We start from the raw sequence: 12,203 nt of genomic DNA, 5'->3' as shown, positions 1-12,203 counted from the left end.
AGAATAGTCACCAAAAGGTAGTAGTGACCACCACCATACAACACATTGTTACAAAGAAGTTGGTTGCCCCAGTGTGGGTACCGGTTGCTGATGTTATTAGGGAATGACCAGCTATGCAAGAACTGTAAGCTTGCATGTGTTGGCTACTAAACCCCCCTCCCTCCCTCCGCCTCCTCGTCCACCACAAAACAAAGGCAGAAAGTCTCATCCACCACAGAATGCTGTGTCAGGGCTGCTGGGTCTTTCACTTAACAAACCACCCCACTGACCACCATTGCATACGCTTACTGGTTTTTAACAGATGGAAAACGACACATGAATAGTGCTACTTACCAGCAATGACTACGGGGATTAACAAAAGAAGGGTCAAATATGAATAGTTGTGTGCTTCTTTTGGAACTTCTTGCATAAAGTTTCCCAGCTTCACCTAGTGGATTGGGGAGGGGGAAATGAATATGTAAGAAAGACCTATATTGATACGTAGTTCTTGACCCTCCTCGCTGGGTTGTTTTCCTTCTTCCGTGGCTGGAAAAAACAGCGCACTGCAGCTAAGCTAATACTATGTGTTGAAATCAATAGACGAAACCATAGACACTGTTACCTCTCCTTCTAGCACTCCGTTCGCACAGGGAGCTGCAGCTCCAAGCATGACTGAAATAACAATGACTGAGCTGCTATATATAGAAGCGATGCAGGAAAGAAGGAAACTCAACAGTGCTATCTAACCCAAGATTAAATCAATTGTACAACACAAGGGAAAACAGGAGAACACAAAAATAATGCTCAACGTTACCAATCTACTCCCCACAAAAGACTCAGGGAAAACTAAGATGCACAAATATTTGCCCCATATTAATTTTGGAGCTATATATTTGGGATTTTTTAATGTAAAATCAAATCATACGGTTTTCTACCAGCACTTCTGTTTCTAAATTATAGTTACTGTAAGATCATGTTGAAGGAGTATAACACATCAGTATTTGTGCCTGGCATCTGGTTACCTATATTTTGCACTGCATTATTTATCATACAAGTATTAATATAGAAAAATATAATGCCCAAGCGTACCTGTTTTCATACAGTTTTTATCCCCTTTGTTCTCAGTTTAATTGATTTTATATTGCATTCTCAAAAACTGGGCACACACACACACACACACACACACACCCTTGATACAGCAGGGTGGGGGGACTCTAGCCCAAATGCATTCCCTCATGGGGGAACTTTTGGAGGTCATAAACACCTCCCACCCAGGTTAGTTTAAGTCTCAGTTTGGATTGATGAATTCTTAAGAAATTTACGTTGGTGTCACAAATATTACCAAAGTAAGAGAATCAAAGCAAACTAATCTACTTATTGGGAAGCTTATTTGGAAGAGAGAGAAAATGTATGCAATACAGGGCTCAGACATTACAAGCAAGTGCCGGGAGAGAATGTACCTCTTCCAATGTGGTGATAGTTGACCTTCAAGCCCATGGATATACGTTAATCAGTAACAGGCTATAGAAACTACATCTCACTAACAGGGCTATGGCCAGATGGTTCAGGGGCTCCAATCTTACTAGGGTAGCCCTCAGCCTTGTTGAAACTAAAATACCCAGACCACCTTTGACTCCCCCCCCCCCCGTTGCTTAGTGATCCTGAGAGGCAGCCATTAACATCCATTTCGCTTGTACTCCAAGTCTCCTGTAAAAATATGTCATAACCTTGGGTGAACTTAACAAAGGACAGGTCAGATGCCTTTTTAGGCCAGCCTGCGATATTCCATGTTAGAAAGCTAAAGCTGGACTTGGCTTTACCGAAGTCTAATCTTTGTCAGTTGTTTTCCGAAGAATGTTTGGAGTTTACCTTTTTTGTGGCAACTGGCTGCCCTTTATTCTGATGGTATTTTTACACAGAGAGTCGCCCAGGTGCTCAATAATTTCGGGCGGAGGATGTAGGGTGCTCACATTGGTAGTCATAAGACCTTTGCTTTGCAAGACATCCTCTGGAGGATGTTCTGTCTGACTGACCCATGGACCTTATGGCTAGTGCACGCTCATAGCTTTGTGCCGATACTCTCTTAATCAATCAAGCAAGAAATGAAATTAAGGTATTGTCCTTATCTTTGCTAACTGCTATCTGGTAACTGTGAATGTCACACTGAGAATAATATATTAATTAAAGAATTGAAAATTTTGGTGAAGACTATAAAGTACTTATGTTTTAAAACCATGGAGAGACCTGGTCTGAACAAAGACATTGGATTCTTACCTCATTATACATGACTAAGCCATTTCTCACCTTCTCACCCCTTGCCTTTTCCTGTAAGACCTATTACAGTCTTTAAGAGTCATCAACAGGCTCATCTCAGCTATCTGCCAATCTCCCATTCCCACCACCCTTCTGAGTAATACCCCTCCCCACCTTCTCACTATATAGAAGGATCTGGCAACTTCTGTTTCAGTGTATCTGAAGAAGTGTGCATGCACACGAAAGCTCATACCAAGAACTAACTTAGTTGGTCTTTAAGGTGCTACTGGAAGGAATTTTTTTATTATGTTTCTTTGTTCATTTAATCCCATGGCAGTATTTTCTTCTTTGTTTTATGTTAGATTAAATAGTATATTCACATGTAATAAGAAAAAATATAGAGTTCATAAACTTTTACTCACATAAACCTTCACACTGGATGTATCGATCTTGTCATCGGATGTCTGTTGGGCTCTGGAGTAAATAGTGCTGCGACTTTCAGTTTGCGAAATATTTTGAACAGTGAAAGTTATGTTTAGCAATTTCTCAGCAGCCATGCAGGACATAAAAACGGCAATCTCACGTTTAGAAATATTTAACCCATCATTTTTTTTCTGGAAAGAGATAAGAAAATACTATGAAGCGTGAAATATGCACCAAATTCAAAGAATTTAGCATATGAATGTTTAAAATAGAAGATTTGTGTTTTTTCTTTATAAAACCCAAACCAGCATCTTACATGTATTTTTAACTCCAAGGCAGGATGCATATCAGTTGTCAGTTCATAGTGAATAAATTCAGGGTCAGGTTCATATCGAAATTCAATGCAAGGTATATTTTTCTTTTCAACTTTTAGAACAACCTTTACACTACTTTTCTCAGTATTAACAGCTGGTGTTGTAAAATTACACTCAGATCTGTCACTGCGGCATGTAAATTTCTAGAAAAAGAAAAAGGGGTAAAGGGGGGAAATGAGAAAACTATAAAGCACTGCCAAATTGTATACAGTGGTAACTCGGGTTATAGACGCTTCAAGTTACAGACTCTGCTGACCCAGAAATAGTACCTCGTGTTAAGAACTTTGCTTCAGGATGAGAACAGAATTCGTGCGGTGGTGCGGTGGCGGCAGCTGCGGGAGGCCCCAATTAGCTAAAGGGGTACCTCAGGTTAAGAACAGTTTCAGTTAAGAACGGACCTCCAGAATGAATTAAGCTCTTAACTCGAGGTACCACTGTGTAGTACACATTGTTAAATTGTAGCCAATAAGTTGGCTGCAATTCTATGCACAGTTATGATGCTTACATCACAGAATTCCATGGAATTTAACTTAATATTTTCATATAAAGTGGTACCTTGGTTTGCATACATTTTGGATTACAAACACATCAAACCCAGAAGTGCATGTCTTGGTTTGCAACCTTTTTTTGGATTACAACCCATTTTTTTTGGATTACGAACAATTTTTTTTGGAGGCCCCATTGGTGAAAACGCGCCTTGGGTTACAACCTGTTTGGGTTTACAAACGGACCTCCGGAACGGATTATGGTTGTAAACCGAGGTACCACTGTACACAATATTCCTTAAGTAGGGTAGCCATTTTTTGTTGAGCTTTTTGGGGGAAACCTCCCCCCAAAATAGTGATTTTAAGCTTTTGGAGCTGTTTACGCTGATTCCCCCCCCATTCCATTGCCATATTCCCTTGATATTTTGCCAATTCGGCAAAACTCCCTCCTGACACCATTTTTACACCCAGAAACCAGCACGTGTCTAGAATTTTTCTGACATATGGCAAGCCTACGTTAAGACACTTTGTGCTGGACTCAGGGGGTCACTTGTGTGAACGGAAGGGCTCTTTCCATTCACAGAAGCAACTGAGATCCAATGGAGCCTCTCCAACGGAACATAGGTCAGCTGTTTTCATCGATTCCCCCCACCCCCGCCCTTCCCCATTTCTCATGCTGTTCTGGACAGTCACCCAACACTCTGGAGATGGTTTTCAGAACTGGGACAGGGAGGAAGAACTGGCTTCCTTCAGCACGACTGGAACTCCAGTCTGAATTCAAACCTTATGGTGGAGTACAGTCCTTAAAATGCTTACTCCTACAATAAGCTCATTTATTTCTGCAGAGTAAGCAGTCTAAAAGCTGCAGCTTACTTGCATTTAAAGCTATAAATGCCAATCACATCACAATCCACTAGAGAATTGGACTAAGACCCATAAACTTTGGTGATAATACACTCGTGTAAAAATCTGGTATTTAGTATAAAATCCCAACAATTATATGTGTGTCTGTTTTTTTAGCTTTTACACATGTGCAGGCATGGGTCCCCAAACAAACTTCCTCTCACAGGTTAAGTTCAGAATAAAGCATTTTAGCTAACCAACTGTATGACAATTCTATTTTTTTTTATTTGAACAACTGAATTCCTTTCTGCAGAACTGGGATATTTGATACAGATTGTGTACAGCCTTGCATTTTTTTTACTACCTGAAAAGGAATCCTATGCTTGATAAATGGGGCAAGCCTGTAATGCTACACAGGGGTAGACAGGGGTAGACACATTTCCCCTGTTCAGTCTCTAATGATATTAATATTGCAATATATTACTGTATATTAATATACAGTGGTACCTTGGATTACAGACGCTTCAGGTTACAGACGCTTCAGGTTACAGTCTCCGCTAACCCAGAAATAGTACCTTGGGTTAAGAACTTTGCTTCAGGATGAGCACAGAAATTGCGCGCTGGCGGCGCAGCAGCAGCGGGAGGCCCCATTAGCTAAAGCGGTGTCTCAGGTTAAGAACAGTTTCAGGTTACGAACAGACCTCCAGAGCAAATTAAGTTCTTAACCCGAGGTACCACTGTAATTGGCTATGGACAAGAATGGTCATGCACTATCTGGAATAATTTCTGTAATTTCAGAATCAGAACATGGATTGTTTGCTCTTCTTCCACAGCTTTGTTTCTTCCCATCCACTATGCCTCATGCAGCAAAAATCATGTACATTAAAATAATGCACTGGGGGGGTGTGTGATTTGAGCACGCTAGTATTCCCTGGAAGCTCCAGTTGAACCTAATATTTCCACTGACTTGCTAATGTTCATTACACTCCCCATTTAGCTGAACACTAGCAAGCATGAGAGGGCTTTATAATGGGAGCTAGATATACACACTAGGAAGCCAGTCATTTGAAAGTTGAGGTAAAACTGAAGCTGTGAAGGAATTCAGGTGAAATTGTGGCGCAACTGCTCTCCTGGAGCCTTCTCTATAGCATTCTTGGCAGCAGGATTTTTTTATTCACTCACGTCTTTTTAATTGCGTTATAAATCCATGCCATTTTACACGTGCTCTCCCCTGTAACGATTTTTTATTTGCTGCCTTTTATTGTTTTCTTGTTGTTGTTGTTGTTGCAGTTAATCATTATAACAGTGTACTTTCATCACGGTGCTTTGTTTGTTTGTAAGCAGCCCAGGAAATATTTATTGATCAGCAAAGCTATATAAGTTCAAATGATAATAGCAGCAAAAAAAAAAAAAGGTAATCAAATTGGCAAAAACCCAAAGACTCTCCAAAATAAGAGAGCCTTTATCCTTCATTGGAAGCCCCAAAGGGAGGGGGGTGGGAAAGGGAAGCAGGTTTCAGCAATATTATCTACTGAAAAAGAATACTAATGATACTGGACCCAAACATCATGACACTTTTCAGGAAGGCACTCATTTCCCTTTTATGACAGTTTGCAGAATTGTGGCACTTATAATTACAGTGGTACCTCAGGTTACATACTTAATTCGTTCCGGAGGTCCGTTCTTAACGTGAAACTGTTCTTAACCTGAAGCACCACTTTAGCTAATGGGGCCTCTGGCTGCAACCGTGCCGCCGGAGCCCGATTTCTGTTCTTATCCTGAAGCAAAGTTCTTAACCTGAAGCACTATTTCTGGGTTAGCAGAGTCTGTAACCTGAAGCGTATGTAACCTGAAGCGTATGTAACCCGAGGTACCACTGTAATGTAAATATAGCCAACATTTTTTGGGGGGAGGGGAGGGGATTTCACTTACTGCCAAGTTTTGTCCCCCTCCATCTAAAACAGAAACCATTTCTGTGACATTTAGATGTCTCCCACGTATAGTCATGTTGCGACCTCCACTGCAAAAAAATGGGAAAGGAAATAAGCTTGGAACTTGGGTCTACTTCAAAAATTTTTAAAAAAACAAGTTTGCAGCTCAGAAAACATTTTACCTCCCAGTAAATCAAAAACTACAATTTTTGGGTCTCCTTCAAATAAAAATAATAATCAAGTCTGCAGCTCAGAAGACATTTTGTTGTTGTTTAGCTGTGTCCAACTCTTCGTGACCCCATGGACCAGGAGCATGCCAGGCACTCCTGCCTTTCACTGCCTCCCGCAGTAAAGGTAAAGGGACCCCTGACCATTAGGTCCAGTTGTGACCGACTCTGGGGTTGCAGCGCTCATCTCTCTTTATTGGCTGGGGGAGCCAGCGTTTGTCTGCAGACAGCTTCCAGGTCATGTGGCCAGCATGACTAAGCCACTTCTGGCGAACCAGAGCAGCGCACGGAAACGCTGTTTACCCCCACAGTTACCCCACAATAAATCAAAAACTACTACAGCATTCTCAGTATATGACTGCAAAGCAAATTTATTCACAAACACAAATGTCAATCTTAAGCCTGGCTTAAGGAATGAGTATTTGTGTGTCATGCGTATGACAGTATGATCCTACAGTACACTGCCTTCTTTTGACAAACTTCCTATCCATACTGATTGTGATTGTTCACCTCTTTTAGGAGTTTTAATTGATCAGAGTCTGCCTAGCATGACATGTAAGCAACACAATCTCCAGTAGGATCTAGTCAGGTATTTCAGTAGGTTTTAAAGCTAACAACTATAGACCATTGGTTTTCATTGTTCTACTTAGGCTTCCAATACACACACTGCATATATAAGAATGTTTAGCTCTTACAATACTTTGAATGGACTCTTAGCATAACGACTACCAGCTGTCTTCCCTTTCCCTAGTGGACTGACTTCTTCAGCAGTGGTTCTGAAATGGTATGGGAGTCACTCATGGGAGTGGTGATGGCTGGGATGAATGAATGAATGAATGAATGAATCTTTATTTGCATCAGCCACCAGCTATAGCAGTAAAACAAAATGCAGTATACAAAGGATAAAGGTAAACAGTTAATTACATAAAACACATTTGGGGGGTTTGGATCAATAGCCAAATAACGGATCTTATTCTAAATGCCTTGTAACTTTTGCAGTTACCTGCTCATCTTGATCTGCCAAGAGAATGGACACTGTAACAGTGGTTGGGCGACCCAGAATGGACAGTAATAGAGGGGTGATGGCTGGAAGCTGCGGTCCTCGAGGTATTGCGGTCCTGAGCTATTTAAGGGTTTATAGCTAGCACCAGCACTTTGACTTGGGCCCAGAAACTAAATGGTAGCCAGTGCAGTGGGACCAGGATTGATGTAATGTGCTCAAACTGTCTTGCCTCAGTGACTAACCTATTTAGTGAGCTGAATTCTGTACTAGCTGAATTTTCCAAACGACAGAGGCAGCCCTACCTATAATGCATTGCAGTAATCTAACCTAGAGGTTAACAGAGCAGTTAGGCCGTCCCTGTCTAGATAAGGGTGCAGCTGGGCTCTTTAACTTGGCCTTTGGCTGTCTGACATCTAATGCCCTTTTAAAATGTGTTGTGGAAGGGGGGATTAATGGGTTGTCTTTGTTTTTATTTTATGTTTTTATGTATTTTGTATTTTTTAAATTGTAATTTTATGTTGTGAACCACCCAGAGACCTATGAGTACAGGGCGGTATACAAATGTAAATGAATGAATGCTGAGCTGATGGATGTATTGGTATGGCACCATGAACATCTGATCTCATAGCCCAGACACACCCTATAAAACTGAAGGATCTACAAGTGACAATAAGGTCTGTTATGATAGTAAGTTAACTATTTCACATTCATATTCAGTGTACTACTTTTTATAAGAAGTAAAATAATTTAAGATTACCTCTTCCAGGTGACATTTGGAAATATCCCAGTACATGCAGGGAGAGAGACGTAAGACAGTGTCACAGGGAGTGAACACGGAAAGCCAATTTTCTTTATACATATGCTCTTGGCTTCTTTGCGACTTGGTGGTAAACAGAATTTCATGTGTGTGCGATTTAACACTTTAGTGACAAATATTCTGAAAAGAAGAACAACATCTCTCAAATTCTCCCCAAACCCAAATGCTGTTTAATTTTAAAGCAGTTTGCAAGACAACTCTCATTGGAACTCAAAATTTACAACATATGGAGCCCAAGGATTCAATCAAAATTCATATTGTAATGTGATTTAGAAGAGGAAGAAAGCATCTTATGAATGAACATTGCTTTTAATTCCACTCACAGATGTGGAAAATTTAAAAATAAGAATAAAAGTAACCTAGTGAGGGGAAATAGAAATTAGAATATCTACCAAGGAATAGGAGGACAACCTAAAACAACTGGGATTATTACAGTGATTACTAAAGTTTCACTTTTGGAACTAATGTGACAAAAGAGCACATTAGTGCAGTATGAATAAGCAAGTCTAAATCACACAGTTAAAAGGCTCCATCTTGATTATATAGTTTAATCACCAGTCCAAACATTTCCAGGATAAAGGTCTATGTGGTACAGGTGGTGTGTTAATTTCAAAGATAAAATAATTGATTGTATTTTTACTCACTCCTCTGATTTGCAGCTACTGGTTCCAATCATTTCCATCACAACATCTGCATTTGAAAAGTTTTCTCCTCTGACTAGTACTTCACTGCTGCCTAATGTTGATATCCACATTGGTTCAATGGATGTAATGTGCATGGGCTGTTGGAAACAAAGTGAAACAAGATTTCAGTATCCAGTCATGCACTTATAAACATGTTTAACTTGTACCTTTCTTGTTAATGGGTAGATATTAAGTGTTGTTCCATGCTCCATAATTTCCATTGGTTTTCATATTTTTCAGGATGGAATATAAAAACAAAAGATAGAAGGGCATAACCAAATCCACAAGTGCCTATGGCTTGGTGGAGACATAAGTCTACAGTATATTGGCCCTGATGAGAGATAGGAAGGAATGGATGGGATGAAATGATGGGTACAAGCACTGGCGGAGGAAGAGGAGTGTGGAGGGAGTGCACCGCCCCCAGCAGCACGATCCCGGTGGAGTGCCATCACAGCTATCCCCCCCACCCGCGCTGGGCGCCACACCCCTGCAGGCAGCATGCCCCGCTCCCAGGACACGCGCCAGCCCCAGCATGAAGCTCCACCACTGGGTACAAGAAGTCTGTTGGGTGATTGCACATATGGGCACTACATGTTTATATTAGTTTTGGGCAGTGTGAATATGTAGGTTAATGATTTTCAGTGATTGTATTATGTGATTTTTATAATATTACTTGAGATCTTTTAATGATCATATGTCATAATGCTGCACTTGGATGTTTTTGTATATGATTTGCTTTTATGGTTCTTATTTATGTTTACATTTAATTGTGCTAATTAAAACGTGGGATTGTTTTTATGGTATTGGTAGTATTGTTTTGAATATGGAATTTGTATTTTTTTAAACTGATTGCTTTTGGTTGGAATTTGTAAACTGCTTAAGATTTTTTTTGGTGAAATATAAACTGGTGTATAAGCTAGCTAAAATAAATTATTGCCCCTACAAACTGGTCAAAGAGCTAGTCTTGGTAACCCATGAATTTCCCCTCTCATCCCTTGTCAGCCTTTATAAGGTTTAGTGTCACATATGTGCCATAGTTAATGCCAACCACAGTTCCCATGAATCTGAATAACCCGGATAGTGACAATGTAGGTGTAATGATAAAATACACCTAAGGCAAGCAAAAAATGGGCAGGAGAACTTATTCCAGAGAGAAGAAGAGGACCGTGTATGACTGGCATGCTTTGGGTTGCATATAGCTAGCATTACTTATGTGTTGGTGCTAAAAATCCAAAGAACAACAATAATTTGGAAATGTTTATTAAAACACATTCACATCTATATCTGTCTGTGAACATATATTCCACAGAGTTTCAAAAGTACTGCCATTCACCCAGGGCGAACGCACACATACACTAAAAAAAAACCCTCAAGAACCCCAAGAAATAAAACGGAGGCTGATTCCTCCATTAAACAGAGTGGGAAATCCTAAAAGACAGATTTCCATGAGAACACAAAATCATTCATACCCACAAAATAGCATTGCAATAAAATCACCATGAGAATAATATAGGCACTGCACAAATCATTGCACAAATTTAATGGTATACTTGGATACAATGTAACAATCCTTCATAGCTGTATCTATAATTAATGTTTCTAAGTTGCATGAGCCCTCTTTTGAACGACACAAAAAGTTTATAAATTATTAGTTTGGTTCTTTGTTTCTTCCTTCATGAGTCTTTTAATCCAAATATTTCATCTATATTTCAAAAGGACTCAGCAACAGCAGCTAACCTTGATGTTAGCTGCTAAATTGCATTTGCTGCTGAAAAGCTAAAGCTACCAACAGGAAGTCCAATCTGATATGTGTCTATTGATATGCATCTCTCGCAAACATTAAAACTGCTGAATATGTTCGGTTTCCATAACAATTAGCAAAACAGCAAACTAAATATCACAATATTCTTTTGTAAGCCCCTCTAGGCAGGAGACTATACTCGTATATGAACACAGATGGCTTTGGACTTCTGTTTCCTGAACTGCAAGTCCCACCTAATTCCACAAAACAATTTAGGTTTGAAACTGAGAATTCACAGTGCTCTAAACAGCAGAGGGAAGAAAAGTGCTATCTGAAGTTTTACTTTTACAATTTTACTGGGAATGCACAAGCCTATGGGAAAACTTCAGGAAGTTCTTTGGATACTAATAATGTGATAATGTTAAGCAAAAAAAATGATATTTATGGATTAAGATTAGATACATTTTCATTGACCTCACTGTTATTTTGGTATAAAAAGAGAACTAAAGATACTGAATCATACTTAAAATGAAGTGGTATGGTAGTAAACGGCTGCTCAGCCCTTTCCCTGGGTAGGTGGCAGTTGTGGCCCCTTACTCTCTGCCACCATCCCCAACAACCAGATCACAGGTGATTGCTGGCCATTTGTGAATTCCCCTGGCCAGCAGGATCACAGCGTGGGACTTCCCTCTGGAAAGCTAGCTTCAAATGGGCCAATCAGAGACCCCTACTTGATGGGCAGTGCCTTGCTGGCTAGCTGCTGCCATGCCTGGTCAGGCAGCAACACTTAGAAAAACCGTCTGCATTTGCCACCGTATTCACTAGAAACCTGAAGTACTATGGGAATACCAAGGGGGGTGAGGCAAGGAGTTGACAAGTCTTCTGCCAGCAAACTAGGGAGGGAAACCATTTGCAATGAGTCTCCCATACCCAACAGCTCCCCTTCCTTGTTTCTGTCGTGGAAATCTTACCATCCAGCTCAGAGATTAGTTCAATTAAACCCTCCAGTTCCCCCCATTTCTTAAAAGAAGCAGTTCAGTTTTAATTCACTCCACCCAACACAACATTTGCTTCTACAGTTTCAGCACCATCTAATGCATAATGGCTTATCAGTTTAGCACAGGAAAGAAATCTGATTTGGTGGTGGGTAGAAGAGAACAAGGAAATAGACACTTTCAATAATAACATGTTTAAGTCAGATTGAAACTGTGGTGATTGCCTAAAAATACCCAAACCAAGAATTGCAGAACTTAATTTATACTATTCAGTACTAATAATATAGTCAACTCACTAGCATATTGCAATGTAGTTCTTCCCTCAAACAACAGTGTGCTCTTTGGGCAACACCTGTGCTATCCAATAAAGTTTAACGGAAAACACAGTTACACAGAAAATCAAAACTACATTTTGACTGTTTTTTGTTTCTAAGTATATATCATCCCAA

At 40.1% G+C, this 12,203-nt stretch overlaps 1 protein-coding gene across 1 annotated transcript in view; it reads right to left on the bottom strand.

Moving 5' to 3' along the window:
• The window catches only part of PLXNC1 (plexin C1), a 66,914-nt gene that overhangs the window by 18,468 nt on the left and 36,243 nt on the right, over positions 1 to 12,203 (bottom strand). The window contains exons 10-15 of the mRNA XM_082241062.1: positions 8,980 to 9,116; positions 8,276 to 8,455; positions 6,290 to 6,377; positions 2,972 to 3,172; positions 2,655 to 2,846; positions 334 to 427 (exon numbers count right to left, since the gene is read on the bottom strand). Coding sequence (XP_082097188.1) covers positions 334 to 427; positions 2,655 to 2,846; positions 2,972 to 3,172; positions 6,290 to 6,377; positions 8,276 to 8,455; positions 8,980 to 9,116 — 892 coding nt within the window. The remainder of the gene's footprint in view (positions 1 to 333; positions 428 to 2,654; positions 2,847 to 2,971; positions 3,173 to 6,289; positions 6,378 to 8,275; positions 8,456 to 8,979; positions 9,117 to 12,203) is intronic.

The sequence above is a fragment of the Podarcis vaucheri genome (genome assembly GCF_965113315.1).
Source record: "Podarcis vaucheri genome assembly, chromosome: 10".
Lineage (NCBI taxonomy): Eukaryota > Metazoa > Chordata > Lepidosauria > Squamata > Lacertidae > Podarcis > Podarcis vaucheri.
Note: the sequence above shows the minus strand (reverse complement) of the source record. Positions and strands in the feature narration are given on the sequence as shown.